Below are 16,398 nucleotides of genomic sequence, written 5' to 3'. Positions count from 1 at the left end.
TATGAGCCACTTACATTACCTAAAATCAATATATCTAAGAACGCTTATATATCGAAAAGTATTATTTAGACAGACAATTAAAGCCTAATAATGAACTAGGATCTACTTTAAAGAACTACAAACCAAGATAATTTTTTTATAAGTAAAATATTCTATGCTTCGCTTAAAAATATTATTTTGGTTGATATTAAACAAAAAAAACTTAAACAGTTTTTATTTGTTATTCAAATAAAAAGATAGTCTATCAAAAAGGAAATACAAAATAAGTTAAGAAACTTTTTAATTACTTTTATAGAAAGTCAAGCATAAAACAAATTTTAAATAAAAACATAGCTTTAGCACATAGCTGTTATAAGATTTCAACTAGCATTTAATAATGCAATTTTCAATTTATGTACAATAAGCTTTACAATAATATGTTAGAAGTTTTGATAATATTAATAATAATAAGAAGTTTTCACAATATATTAATAATGAACTTGATAATAATCTGTTTATAATAATCTATTTACATTTGCTCATTATCAATGGAGATAATTGCATTATCTGGTACTTTAATACAGATATTTTGATTATCTGAAGAGACATTGAATTCCAATATCTTAGGAGTTGAACTGAATTTTCTCATGCTAACTGAGCTAGCTTTTTTAGATAGCTTTTGTATCTCTTTCTCCTGTTTTTGTTGTGCTTTATTTTCTTTTTCTTTTTGTTTTTTCAATTTTTTCTATTCAGCTGCTGCGACTATCTTTTTTTTTCCTCCTCATCATTTACTTTAGATTGCATTGCTTCTTGAGAAGTTAATACAAAATATTTTTGAGCCTTTTTTCGATTTTCTTTTGACTTGATAGTATATATCTTTGGATAAGGCAAAATATCATTGTCACTATCATTATTTGAATGGTTTGTACACAACATAATTGGTGTCAGACTAGACTGAACAATAGCTTTAATTGGCATCTAATTAAAATCATTAGTGGTTTTATTTGGAAAAAAACTAGATTGCCCAGTTGTTTCATTTGGCACAGGAACTTGCTGAATAATAGTTTCATTTAGAAATGGAATAGTAACTATAGATTCTGTAGTTTTTTCTCGTAATCAACAAATCAATAAACAGATAAATTTAATCAATAAACGATAATCTTTTTTCCTAACTAAAACTCTGCTATTTACAAATTTTTCCTCAATATATATACTCTGTGCTTTTCCTAAAATATCCTTCAAAACACCGTCATAAATCACCGCAAAAACATATTTACAATTATTGTTGGTAAAAACTATTAAAGCTATTAAATCTCTAACGTCATTAAATGTTCTAGAACTTTTCGGAATTACACTCCTCTTTGATCCTTACGGATCATCCAAATAGCAATCAAAGTATTTCAAAGGCATGCGCCGTTCCCGACCACTCCGTCGCAAAAGCATGTCGATTTCTTGGGGTCTATCTTCAGCTTCGACATTTTCCTCGTTCGTCTCTAATACATCTTTAACTTGCTCTCCTCGATTTTTAGCGTTCTCTAGACCAGTTTCAGTATTCATCTCTATTTCCACATCAGGGATAATGCAGGACTGAGTATCATTTCGAGGTCTAACGTGTTTCACATGACGCGGAATGCCGTTCACTTCTACGATTTGTTTCGACGCATTCCGAGATATCGTAGCTGGTTGCCACTTTGTATAGCACCTCGCATTTGGTGGTTTCAGCCAGACTTTATTACCGATTCGAAACCTCTTGTTTGTGACATTTTGCGCAGGAAGATTCTCTTTTCCCAACCCTTTCACACCAATGGTATAACTGTATATTTTGTCCATCGGACTTGCATCATTTTTGTCGGCTGAGACATTGTACCAATATAGTGCTTCCGGTATCGACATTTTTGATTGTTCTGCTATTCTCTTGATCGTACGGTGGTTTCTTTCTACAATTCCATTTCCTTCAGGATAATAAGCGGCTCTAAATCTAATTTTCCCCCCCAACTATCAAGGAAACTCCTTATCTCTTTAGTTTTAAATGTCGGCTCATTGTCAGTCAATATTTCAGACGGTGCTCCACGTTCACAAAAAATAAGACGGAGTATTCGGACTATGGCAAGACATTCCGTATGAGCTTAATAATTGTCGCCACAACGCGTATTTTGAAGGTCCGCAATCAATTAGACTCAAAAACTTGTCAGTGCCATAATGCGTGATGTCCATGGCCAATCTCTCCCAGTTTCCTTCAACATCCAATTTCCCTTTTTCCCACCGTATTGGCGCTGGATTTATTGACTGACATGGTTCGCAACTTTTTATCACATTTCGAACATCGCTTTCAGTAGCAGTCGGAATTGCTTTTCGAACAAAGTTTAACGTTCGATTCACTCCGAAATGTCCAGTTCTTTGGTGTATATCGGAAATAGATTCAGCCTTCGTAACTACGATTCCCATACAACTAATCCGACACTCTGGCACAGTCAGTTTGTTGAGCCATCTGCTGCGAACTCTTGTTAATGCGTCAGCCAAATTATCTTTAGAAGGAATGACTTTTACCTCAACGCTAACATTGTATTCTTCAATTAGCTGTTGCAACACGCTCAGTCTTCTTTGAATCAGCATTTCACCCGTCGCTTTTGATCTCAACCTTGATTTTCCTGTAAGGGCGTCAGAAACCCAGTGCAATACTGTCACGGAATCGGTAAAAACAGTCACTTTCTTCAGCTTCCACATCAGAGCCATATTCATTCCACGTATCACAGCGTCTAATTCTGCCATGTTTATATGAATATCAGACGTTACTTTTCGCAACCATGTTGCATCCTCCACAGTAGTTTCCCCAACTTGAATAAGAGCACCCATCGCTAAAGAACTGGCATCAACCCACACTTTTCCCTCATCACCACACACAGCCCAATCACCACAAGCAGGCTCGCAACGTTCCACCTCAGCAAATACTTCTTTAAGCACCCACTTAACGTTCTCATCACAAATTTCATCGTCCCAGCCCTTCGTCAGACTGACAGCTTTCCTCTTCAAGAGACTACAAATCACTCGCAGCCAACCACACACGGGTAAATATCCTATCCTACCAACTGTCCACAGATTGAAAACACAACTCTCCTGGTTAACTTTTGCGAGATAGCATCAACTCGATTCCCTCTGGACCACATCAGTTTGTTACCAACCTTGCGCACACACAATCCTAACACACGAACTCCATCATTACCAATCTGCTCACCTTCTTTACTTTCTAAACCATATTTAAAAAAATGCCTCTTGACATAATCAAGACTCACCACACTTTCGTCTACGAAAATGTCGTCAACATAAGCGGACGTTCCACTCTTCACTAATTCGTCTTGATCAATGACGGCACTCACAACGGATTTCATGATTATTGGCGCAACGTTCAATCCGAAACCAAGTCGTGTCAAACAATACCTTTTATTTCAAAACACCACTGTTTGGAAGGGCCAAAGAGATTTATCAGTTTTTAGTTGAAGATAAACCTTGCGTAAATCAATAATTGCTGGTTTGTTACCCATTCTTCTCCATTCTCTAAGCTTTTCAACACACACATCTGTATCTCTCGTGTATGTCTCAATGAAATCGTTATCTTCTCTCCAGTCCAGAACAGGTCGGATTTTGTGGTCTTTGTTTCTCTGAATGACAGCCATTAAAGGATTCTGCCCTTTGTGCGGCCCCATTTCATTTTCGTTATACTCTAACTGCCACTTCCGATCAATCCAATCCTGTAGTTCGTTTTCATAGTCTGCTCTAGCGTGTTGTGAAATTCCGTAGTGTGCTACTTTATTGCGCAATCAGTCGGGGCTTACTCCATCTCTCCATTTCCATTTGATTCTCCATTCAACACCATTAAAAACTGCTTCGTGATCTTTCTTTTTTATTTCGATTTTCTTAACTTTGTCCTTGTTCAAAGCCGATGCTCCACAGTAACTCAATCCAAACTTCGCTTTTCCCAAAAGAGAAATGGATACTCCTCCTAGTAATTTAATGGAACTCATTCCGAGCATCATATCAACTCCAAACGGTTGGAAGTTCACTAAAATAACTTCATCACGTGCTTTAATGCCATCAACCTCAAGAATCACGACCGCTGACCCAGTGCACTGATGAACTTTTCCTTCAAACTTTACTACCTTTTGAGAGTTTGAGTACCTACATTGACTTTTGGGCAGGAATTTTTTATTCAAAATCGTCTTTGAACATCCTGTGTCAACTAAAGCTGTCGCAACCATACCGTTAACTTTTAAACGAATAACAGATAATGCGCTCATTCCACCGTTGTTCAGGAGCGAGGTAGCGCAGATTCCTCGCTCCTGCAATCGTTTTCCTGCAGCTTCCAGCATTTCGATGCAATGTGCAATTGCACAGTTCAAAGCCGACGTCGGCTTTTTCTCCGTCACATAATTTTCGTTTTGTAAACAGTTCATATGCAATATAGGCATCTACAGAAAACGCCGCTAATAACACACGCTCGACTTCCACAACATCTTTTTTATCTTCCGCGGTTAAAGCATCGTACACTGCATAAGCAGCTTCTCTGAGAAGAATCGGAAAAAGTAGTTCAAGCTTTAAGTTCTGAATTTCAGCAATCATTTTCGCTCGTTGAATCCAAACAGCAGCATCCGAAGTGCCATCATACGTTTCAAACATATCAAATAATCTCATACTTGGTTCCATGCCCGGTTAGCTTGTAGTTTTTTCTCGTAATCAACAAATCAATAAACAGATAAATTAAATCAATAAACGATAATCTTTTCTCCTAACTAAAACTCTGCTATTTACAAATTTTTCCTCAATATATATACTCTATGCTTTTCCTAAAATATCCTTCAAAACACCATCATAAATCACCGCAATAACATATTTACAATTATTATTGGTAAAAACTATTAAAGCTATTAAATCTCTAACGTCATTAAATGTTCTAGAACTTTCCGGAATTACAGATTCCTTTGGCATCGGAACAGAGTCATCTATTTCTATTTGTAGATGAAATCTGTTTCAGTTTAAATTCTTTATACAGTTTATACAAGGGATCTGGGATGTCTTAGCCATTTTGAATACAGAAATTAAAAGTTGTAAACTGCTCATGAGTCAAATGGGTATCCCATATCAAAGAATTATTGTCAAGGTTTATCAAACTATTATCTATTTTAGATTCAGACATATTTCCAGGTTTATTAATTAGTCCTACTTCAAAATTAACTTCCTCTTCTATTGCATATTCTGATCTTGTTATTTTAGTGTCAGTTTTGATTGGATGCAGACTTGATTCAAGCAGATCATTTGAGTCAAGTAGCTGTTGTATGGAATAGACAGAAATAGGCAAGTAAGCTATGCTTGGAACAGCAGACGGATTGTATGGAAAAATGCTACATGATCGAAACTCTGAAATAATATTAGCAGCTGTGAGAGCTTGATCCCAGGCTTTCTTAAAAAGGCCACAAAAAGTTGACTTGTCAATAGTAACTCCAGGATATTTATTCATTAATTCATAACATGTTTGATTATAATAGGTTTTAAGTGGACCAAATACTGTGCGATCTAGCGGCTGGAGCTAATGCAAATAATGCAATGGCATTTCGACAATATAAATGTTATTTTTGATTGCAACAGACAATAACTCAACAAAGTTATGAGAATCGTGATCATCAAATATGAGAGTTTGTGGCCTATCTCTACCTATATTAGGCAAGAAAGTATTAGTGAACCAAAGAAATGCAATTCCTTGCTTTGTCCAACCTGTCTCACTAAAACTCCAATTTGAGCCTGATGGTGCATTTGCAGTATTAAAAGAATGAAGAGATCTAGCCGTTTTACTTTTTACTATCAAATGTGGAGGTACTAAACCACCTGCAGCATTTACAGCAGCAATAATGGTAATGGTTTCACGTTTTCCAGATGTGCGAGATTGAAGGTGTTTTGTACCTCTTTTTGCAATTATTTTAGGAGGTTTAAAATCCATCTGTAGCCCAGACTCATCCATGTTCCAAATTAATGAAGGCTTTAAAAGGGCACGAGTGTCACTCAAAACTTCATGCAGCGAATAGAAATATTTAGCAACTTTTGGCATAGACATGCATTGATGACGGACTGATGAAGTACCTTCAGGCTTTCGCAAAACTAAATTTTTATGTCGCTGTTTAAATGAGCGCCACCATTTTTCTGAAGGAGTTGAACGCTTAAACTTTAAATTGTGTTTTGTGGCTAAATCTGATGCATATTTTTTAAATTGTCTCTTTCCAAATCCAAATCCAAGTTCAGCTCTTGTTGCTGCATATTCAACAAGTTTTGACTCTAAATTCATTGATAATATTGGACTAGGTCCGGGTGTGACACCATGAACTGAATTGCCTTTAAGATATTTACCAAGGCTTGACCGAGGAATACTAAATTGTGCTGCAGCTTCTTGTTGCGACATTAAACTATTTTGAACAGCTGCAATTGCATTTTTCATATCTCTGTTGGACCACTGAAATCTCTTTACATTTGTCACTTTCTGGTTCAACTTTGAATTAAAACTAGAGGCAGTGTTCTTTTTAATCTTGTTATTCTTTTTTGCGATTTTCGTGGTTTTTCCCATAATTACTCAAATTAACTAAAAGATAGAGAATAATGACTACATTGTTATGATAATGTATTTACATTAGATTTTTGTAAGTTTATATACAGATACCACAAACAAATACATATACAAGCATAAAGTATGCTTATCATACATCTCTATTCATCAATGTAACAGAAATAGCATACATAAGTACAATGGTTAAATACAACATAATACTTATAATACATAATACTTAGTGAGCATTAAATTAAATATACAAAATATATATATTTTAAATTGTTATGTGGCTAGTAAATATTAATAATAATAATTTTTGTTTATTTGTATTATATAAATTATAAAATACAAACCATTACTTTAAATATTTACAAACATTAAAACAAATAAAATTACATACTTGCAGACATAATAAATACTGCAAATTTTAATTATACGTAGTATTTATACATGTTAAAGTAAATACTGATTATAGTTAATATAAGCCTTATATTACCTATAATCAGCATTTACTTTACCATGTATAAACACTAAGTATAATTATAATAAGGATACAATTAGGACATATAAGTTACTAGAACTTTTATAATAAGGACATATAAGTCTCATTTATTGTGACACAATTTGTGTTTAACTATATACACAATAAATTAAACTATTGTCCTAATAATAGCCACGTAATAATTCGATATTAAAAATAGGAGCCGTGGCTCTTATTTGCTTAAATAAATGGCTTTTATTGAGGTCTATTTGAAATCTGGGAGTTTAGGTTATATTGATGCTCCTGCCTATCGTATATTGACGAACAAAACAGTTTACATAATAATATTAAAGTACACAACAGATCAAAATAAACCAAAAAGACATACCTGAAAGAATATTGCGTTAAAATATGTCTCAAAGTTGCATGAAAAAACCAAAAATTACTTTTTACGGCATAAAATATTCACTTAAATTAACCTTGAGAAAAATAAGATTTCCTTAAAATCAAGACTGAAAAAAACATTTATAAAAGTTAGATTAAAACATAGATATATTAAAGAAACAGAAAATTATAATCAACAACTAGATAAATGTTCCGCCAAATAAATAAATGCAATAAAAGTGGACCCAAATTTGGCTCTTAATAAGACCCGGGCATTGTTAGGGCTTTTTGCCCTTAAGCAAATTTTTTTTGTTTCACTTTTTATTGCAAACAATTTAAATTAAAAAATTTAATGGAAACATCAATTTAAAAACCATTTGAATGAAAAACTTAAGTTATTAAGGTTATAGACTGAATAAAACAGAACGAAACAGCGTCACGAAGTTGTTTTACATTAACACAAGCTCTTTATATTTTAAAAAAAAATTTGAACTTTGTTTTATTGTTGTTTTAAAGCTTTTTACAATAACAAATAATATTTAAAAAGAACCATGTTTTATTGTTAGCATGAACGTATTAAATAGTTTTCTATGACAAATTAAAGTTAAATATTGTAATGTTTGCGTTTTTACTCTTACTTTTTTACTTTTACATTTTTAAGTATCATGTTAAGTAAAAAGAATTACTAAAAGAAATAACTTATAGTACTAAATAAGTTATTTGCTCATTACACAATAACTGCAACTTAAACTTTAAATTATAACACTAACTTTCGCTATTTTAAACTCTGCCAAACGTGAAAATTATAAGATAATACTTAAATGAGAGACAATATATTGAAAAGTAATAATTACGTACAAATGATACAATTTTATACAAACGCCTCCCCCACCCCCCTCCCCCATTAGCGCAAAGCAGCGCAAGGAATAAGGAGGAGGAAGGAGGGGGCATTTGTATAAAATTCTTTGTTTGGATAATTTTTTTTTTTTGCGTTTAGATTTTTTTGCGTTGATTCAAGCCATGATTTGCTTTACTTTTATTTATTTCATTTTTTACAAAGAATTGTTTAAAAGTTTTTTTTTAAACTTGACTTGCTAATTAAATCATGATTATTAATAATAATCCATTTATTTAAGCATAAAATATGAAAATTTACAATAATATTTTATAAACTCACATTAATAAGGTTAGGTGTCACTCATATAGTTAAAAACTAGACAATGGAGTGACACCTACAAAAAAAAAAGAAAAAAAAAAAGACTATAAATAAAATATAGAAAGAATTTAAAATAAAATAAAGAGGAAGAAAAAAAGATAAAAAGAAAAAAAGAAAGAAAGGAATATAAAGCACTAATAAATAAAGATAATATTAATAATTGCAATAATGATATAATAAAAATAATAATAATATTAATAATAATGTGAATTAAAAAAATTACGAATAGTTACTATATCATGATAACTTTACTAAAAATAATAACTAATGATAAAAACTATGATAAAAATAATTATAGTAAAGTTTATAACTATGACAGAAATTATTAAAATAAACATAAGAATTGCAAATATTACTACAATAGCTTATTATTAAATAATTGGCTACTGTAGCAATTATTACTAAGTAGTATATTTGAATCACTATCACTATCATCATAAATAATATTATTAAGGTTTATAAAACAAAGGTAAACTAATGATAATAGTAACAATAGTAGAGTTAAAAAAGACAGTATAAAATAGAAGTAATAATAGTTAAATAAATACAGTAATATAAAAAAAGCAATAATAATAAAAGATAAAATTAATATTCGTTAAATATATACCTAAACAAAAATTTCTTAATTTGACTTCGATTGAGAAAAAGAATGTTGGTAATGAAAGGGTATTTAGTTAAAATCTTTATTTAAATAAATGGTATTATTAGGTTCCAGTGAGAAATACATTGATGCTTTATAGAGAGCTTGCCATACTTGATAGTGTTGAAAAAGAAAGTATGCAAGTTAAAGTTTTCAGTATTTCAAGTATAATATTTGTGTGTGTCACTTGTTTTAATAGCAATGATAAATAATTACGATATTTAAAAGACTTCGTTGTTTTTTTAAACAATTTTTCTTTTGCAACTCTTGAAAATTGTTTATACAGCTTTTCAAATTTGTTTCCTTATTTAAAATTTCTCCTTGTTTTTTTTTGTTTTTTTTTAGACATCTACACTTTCAACATGGCTGCAAGCAACAACTAATTAAAGTTGGAAGTTACTGGAAGAGAAAAGATGAAGATTGTAGAACGAGATAATGATTGACAGACAAGAATCTGATTCCTATCATTTAATGGATTGCAAATTATATGAATCAGGAAAGCAAGATAAAGGATGCAAATTCCAAAAAATTGATCTTAGAGGAAAAAAACATGAGAAATAAGAGTTTTTGAAGAACTTAGGAACAGTCAAAGAAAAAGGATGAGAGTTAATTGAATGACAGTAACACGGGAATGAATTTTAGTAGATGGCACAAGAGATGCTAGCTCTTTAGAGAAGTGCCCATAAATTCATAAATATAGGATTTAATTTAATGCGAAAACGATTGGCTGAAAAAATTGAGTTTTATTTGAATTAAAGTTTACCAAAGTTCGCTTGACTTCCATGGAGAAGAATGAGACTTCACCTGGAATTGTCGAGAGGGAACAAGAGATTCCATGCCAGCCTGAATCCACAAAGTAATGTAAGAAGCGCATTTGACAACAGGAAGACGAAAAATTTCTACCGAAGGGTCATCGCAAAGAAATTCACGGAAAGAGTCCTAGTCAGCTTAAAGGTAGTTGTAAGAGGAACGGTGATAGGGGAATTCAAATGTTAAAGAAGAATAAGATAACAGTTTTAGAGAGATCAAACTGTGATCAGAAGCACCTAAGGGTGAATGTGGAGAAACTGAGCACTGACCAGGATCAGAAACAAGACATAGGTCGAGTAGAGAAAGTAAATGATTCAGATTGTCTGGAAAGCGAGTTGGAAAATTGACAATTTAATTCAGAGATTGAGAAAGGCTAAAGTTATAGTCTTTAATGCCTGCAGTGTCACTGACATTAGAGCCAAGTCATTCAGTGTGATGAGCATTAAAGTCACCGACAACAACAATATTGGTTGATAGATAAAGAGAGAGAGCTTGGTCAATATGATCATAAATGACATCAAAAAGAGTGCAGTCTTAAGATGAAGGAGAGCGATATAGAACAAAGAAAAAGTCAATAGAGTTTGGTGATGCTAAACGAAAGCACATAAAATTATAGACTGTGGATTCAAACCTAGTTTCCTTACAAATGGGTGAATTCTTACAAATCTAAATGTCCAGGCCAAGCATGTGACTATTGGAGTCTTTACGAATTAAGGAAGATAACCATCAACACTAAGATCACAAGATGAGACAGATTAACTAAAATTAGTCTCACAAATAGCAAGTAGATCTGGTGAATTTTGAAAGATATAAGACTCAACAGAAAAAAAGTCACTTCGAAGACCACAAATATTAGTGAATGATAGGTCTAGAGAACTTGGTGATGATGATGCTTTTTTGTGCTTTATAGTTTTTTGCACTTTATTCACTTTTAAATTTGTTAAAGAAATTGACCAATACATATATTCATATATATATATATATATATATATATATATATATATATATATATATATATATATATATATATATATATATATATATACATATATATATATATATATATATATATATATATATATATATATATATATATATATATATATATATATATATATATATATATATATATATATATATATATATATATATTTATGGGTCATTCCATGCCAGATAGAAAAAATTTAGGATATCAAAATAGTCATTCTCAGATTTTGATGCAACTTGGTGGCTTGACTAACATCAATGAGAAAATCATTTCCTGACAATTTCATCATAAAGTCTTGTGATTCTCAGTAGCAAAATCATGTTTTGTTTATCCTTTAACGATTTAAAGCAAAACTTTTTTAAAAACAAAATTTCAAAAAAACTTCTTGTTTTTTTATTATATACAACTCCAGATTTTGATTATTTATTCACATTAAACTTTTTAATATTACATTTTATTCATAAGGGGTTCCTAAAATAATTATTTGCAAATATGAAATTTGGTTGATTTTTTATGGGTCATTATAGAAATCAGTAATTTAAGAAGTGAAAAGATGTTTTTTATACTCTCTCTATATAGTAGGTTTCCTAATTTGCAGAAATTGTTGATAAGATACAATTCAGTTAGATAATAACTCCTGAAAACTGTTTTCGGTAAAACTTAGAAAAGTTGAGCCTTCATTTCTAACCACTGGTAACTTATGATCAACATTAATTTTAATAACTTTTTTTAAACTGATTTAATAGACTTTATTACAGTGTTTCAGAACAAAAAAAAAAGTAAAAAAAAAAAGTAGGTACTCATGCCCCCATGAGTTACTAAACCAGAACAATGAATATTCCACAAAATGCCTTAACGGGTGACAACTAAAAATCCGCACCAAAAGAAAATGTGCGCAAATCATATTCAGTTGTTTAACTTTGCCACTTTGTTACATTATCAAGTAGTGTATGATTCAATTAATAGTTTTACATAGTATTTGTTTGACAATTGTCAATTTAGTTGTCATATAATGTCGTCTAAAGAGAAGCTTCTTCGAGAACGTATTGTACATTTTTATGAACGCCATAAAAGTGTTGGCAAAATGTTTACTGTAGAACATTTTTTAAAAGAAGGTATATTGAAAAGTACAATTTACGATATTTTAAAACGTGGTACTGTTGAAAGAAAGCAAGAATCCGAACGAAATCCGACTATTTATCACCAAGAAAAATTTGAAGAAGTTAAAAACTCGATTTAACAACAAAGATGGCATTAACCAGCGCGATGCTGCCAAAATATTTGAGTGTTTCCAGCAGTAAATCAGTAGGGCACTCAAAACGCTTCAAGTTAAACCAAGGAAAAAGCAGAAATTGCCATTCTACACCAAAAGTCAAATTACTAAAATAAAAAAAGATTGTCGTTATCTTGTGAGACATTTTGGTAACAAAAATTTCATTTTGGATGATGAAAGTTATTTTACATTAAGTAAGCCTCAAATACCTGGAAACAAAATTTATTACACAGACGACTCTTCTGTTACACCACCTAATGTTAAATTCAAAATGCGAAGCAAATTTGAGAAGAAAGTAATGTTATCTATTGTTGTCTCCGACAGAAGAATTTTAGAGCCCTTTTTCAAGGAAAGTGGTCGAGCTGTCAACCAAAAAGTTTACAAAAACCAATGCTTAACTAAAATTTTAATCTCATTTATTAATAAATATCATTCAGATGGTAATTACATATTTTGGCCCGATAAAGCATCGTCACACTATGCGAAAAGTGTTACTGAGATCCTCCATAGCGAAAATATTCCTTTTGTACCGAAGAATGTTAACCCCGCCAATCTTCCTCTATGTAGACCAATTGAAGATTTTTTTGGAGAACTAAGTTCTTTTGTGTATAAGGGTGATTGGAAAGCTCGAAATATTTCACAACTCAAGCGTAGAATTAAAAAATCCTTGAAAGAAATGGACACAACTGGTGTACAAACAGCTTGCGCGAACATTAAAACAAAGTTGCGCAGAGTAGTGGATAAAGGACCCTTTGTGGAAAACCATTAATTTTATAGTATATTTTAAGTTGTCATCAGTTGTATATCAACCATATAAAATTGTTATGAATAAATTATTTCATCAAAATTAACATTTCTTCTCATTCCGGATTTTTAGTTGTCATAAGCTAAAAACAATAAAACAAATTTACGTCGATACACTTTAGTTTATATTATATATTGCAATAATAATAATAACAATAAAAATACAAAGCCACTTCCTAAATCAGTAATAAAAATATATATTATGTTAATCCTGAATTGAACTCAGTTTTTAAAAAGCCTTAGTCTCCTCCCCTGTATATTTACTTTTTAACAAGCATATTTTTGCCAGAACATTTGCCTTATCGCGGAAGCACTTCTCTCAACTAATTTTATTAATTGCTTATTGAAGAAATTAGATAAAATTTATAAGAATTATATAACTAATAAGAATTAATAATGTAATAAATAAGAATTAATGCCTATATATTTTTCCTGTATGATATCATATAACACTATCATAGCATGCAGGTGACCAGCAGAGTTGTACAGTCTTGTAGACATGAGAAGGGTGATTCTAAGAATAGATTGTAGATAGCCTACCTGACTGGATAACTTTAGTAGTCACCTGTATGCATTCATAGTGTTGCGGAAATAAATATGTATCATTTTAACTGGACCAGACCCCCTTCTTCAATACGAGCTTCACCTGTACACGCTGTTGCATGTAAACCACAAGCTTGAATTTTACTTATAATGCTGGTTGATGAAAAGAAACGAAGATATTGATTTTGCTGCAAAAGTACTTAAGATCACATCCCCCCTTATATGCAACTATATAGATTTAATGATCTCCCCCCCCCCCTTCCTGCAAATGTATATATTATTGATTACAACTTTAAACCCCCCCTCCTTCCTCCTTCCCCAGTGCATAAGTTTAAAACAAAAAAAACTTTTAGTTAATTCATCATTTCTGTCACATAATATAATATTGACTTTTAATTTGAAATTTGATGCACTAGTTAAAAAAAATACTTAAGTTTTAGGGAAGATTAAGAACAAGAGATCAAACCAGGTTGTATTTGCTAACATTAGCACCCTCCTGTACCTATTTGTACAATTTTAGGTAAATCCTTCCTCTTACCTGTGTTCATATTTATCAGGGGCTACTTTATGAAAAACATTTAGGCGGCGTTACACTCCTGTTCTGAAAAAATTTAGCGGAAAATCGGCTTTTTTTCGCAAAAAAAAACAATACTTGCTTTGAATTAGGGTGTTTCTTCTTCAGTTCTCAGCATTGAGGGCTATTGTTCTTTGATTTGCAAAGGACTCTATTAGTCACAGGATTGGTTTGGGGTATGCTTACTCAAAAATTCACCTATTTGATAAGAAATCAGATTTAAATCCCCTAAGCTTTCTTTTATTCATTTATTCTTAGCACCTTTTCTACAAAAACTTAATTCTCACTTGACTCGTCATTAAGCAAATTGGTATCTTTTTACTGTATCTGCCTCTTCATGTTCTTAAAACTTTTGTTTGTCAAGTTTATTTTCCCGCACTTTAGTTCTTTGAAATTCTCTTCCATCTTCATGTTTTACTGACAAATGCATCCTTAATTTTTTCAAATTTTCTGTCAAATGTTTCCTTGCTCTTAAATTATATTTTTATACTTTTTTAGTAACTCCCAACTTAATAGTGGTTGATGGCAGACTTGTTGGAAGTGAATTGGATTTAAAAATAAATTTTTTTTAATCCAATGGCATACTATGAGCAAAAAAATTACGGCAAAAGTTATCAGGGCAAAAGTTGTGTAAGTGAGTTGTCTGAGTCACTAAGTCAATTATATGAGTAAAAGACTATATAATGAAAAACAACTTAGCTTCAGATAAATTTTCAGTTCACTGAAAAAGTAGGTCAACTACACTTTTCAAAATAGAGGACAGCAATTGATGATAAAGCGTCTCTAATTAGAGTTATGTTAGACTTCAAGAGAGCATTCTAAAAATCAACAAAGAACTAAAAATTAGTGCTGAAAAGTAGGAGGTATAGTACTCTGATGGATTTTAAGTATAGGAAGGAATAATAAAGTAAAAATTAATTATTAGTTATTATTTGAACTACCTTGTAAATTAGGTATGCCCAGTGATCAGTACTGATCATGACAAGACAATAATAAAATTAATAATAATACAGTAATAATAATAACAGGAATACTAATGTTAACAATAACAGTAGTAATAACAAAAATAATTATAATTATAATACAACCCTCAAAATTAGGAAAAATATCTTTTAGAGGTCAGCGTCAGGTCGGAAAAATTATTTGATATATAGGTCTTACTATAAAACATAGAAACGAGGTCAGCAAATTTTTGCCGACCTCAAACACTTTCAGATCGGCAGTAAGGTCGGCATTTCGGTATGCCGAACCTTATTCAGAGGGTTGATAATAACAGAATAGTTTACCACAATAAAACTATAAAAACAAGAATATTATTATAAAAATAATATAAACAGTAAGGGCATAAGGGTGGTCATTTAGGGGAGTGCTGTAAACAAGAAGCTATACCTAAATTTGTACATTCAGTCACTCTGAAACACCCAACTACACACAAAGAAAGCCACATATACATATACAAACCTTTCCAGAAATCAAAATAAAAATGGCTAAACACAAAGAATATGTATCTTTAATAATGATGAGAGAAATAATGCACATACAAAAAGAAACATTTATCGCTTTTTTTCGTGAAATTGCTAGCAGTTTAAATTTAAAAATTGAAACGCTTCAAATAGATAATTATGATGTAAAAAAGGAACTTTGTGAAATTAAAGGAAGCATGAACTTTATTGGTGATGAATGGAAAGTCAAAGTAAAGGGTGTTGATAATAAAATCGCAAAGGTAGTCGAAGAAATAACCAATGTAAAGAAATACAAGGAAAAATCATTTCTGATAACACTGAACTCAAATCAAAAAACGTAGACATTGAGGATAGAAATAGACGAAATAACTTACGGAGTAAGTTTGATTACGAAGTAAAATTGATGGTGCAGATGAAAAAGATTGGGAAGATACGAAAAATAAAGAAAGAAAACTCTTTATTGAAAAACTTGAAATTGCAAATGATATTAGGATTGAACGTGCTCATCGTGTTGGTAATGGTGGCTCTGAACGTGTGCAAACGATTTTGCTAAAGTTGCATGTTTTTGAAGATAAAGCGATAATTATGGATAAAGCGAACTAACTAAAAGAAACTAATATATATATAAATGAGGATTTTAGTAAAAAAACTAGGATT

The 16,398-nt window shown here is 31.4% G+C and overlaps 2 protein-coding genes across 2 annotated transcripts; both read right to left on the bottom strand.

Moving 5' to 3' along the window:
- Nucleotides 1-2,052: 2,052 nt before the first annotated feature.
- On the bottom strand, nucleotides 2,053-3,365 carry LOC136087678 (uncharacterized). The gene is made up of 2 exons (XM_065811118.1): nucleotides 3,155-3,365; nucleotides 2,053-3,065 (listed from the first exon to the last, which is right to left on the bottom strand). Exons 1-2 carry the CDS (start codon nucleotides 3,363-3,365, stop codon nucleotides 2,053-2,055), a joined length of 1,224 nt encoding a protein of 407 aa, XP_065667190.1.
- Nucleotides 3,366-5,557: 2,192 nt separating this feature from the next.
- Nucleotides 5,558-6,457, bottom strand: LOC136087677 (uncharacterized). The gene has a single exon (XM_065811117.1). The coding sequence runs from the start codon at nucleotides 6,455-6,457 to the stop codon at nucleotides 5,558-5,560; it is 900 nt and encodes a 299-aa protein (XP_065667189.1).
- Nucleotides 6,458-16,398: the final 9,941 nt, after the last annotated feature.

Source organism: Hydra vulgaris, chromosome 12 (genome assembly GCF_038396675.1).
Source record: "Hydra vulgaris chromosome 12, alternate assembly HydraT2T_AEP".
NCBI lineage: Eukaryota > Metazoa > Cnidaria > Hydrozoa > Anthoathecata > Hydridae > Hydra > Hydra vulgaris.
This window is presented reverse-complemented; position numbering and strand designations above follow the sequence as displayed.

What these genes read in the sequence shown, in the direction of transcription:
- LOC136087677 (XM_065811117.1), bottom strand. Translation starts at nt 6,457, where the DNA reads ATGAAAAATGCAATTGCAGCTGTTCAAAATAGTTTAATGTCGCAACAA.
- LOC136087678 (XM_065811118.1), bottom strand. Translation starts at nt 3,365, where the DNA reads ATGAAATCCGTTGTGAGTGCCGTCATTGATCAAGACGAATTAGTGAAG. An exon ending in ATTGTGTGTGCGCAAGGTTG is followed by an intron (nt 3,066 to 3,154) that starts GTAACAAACTGA and finishes ATCTGTGGACAG; the next exon opens with TTGGTAGGATAGGATATTTA.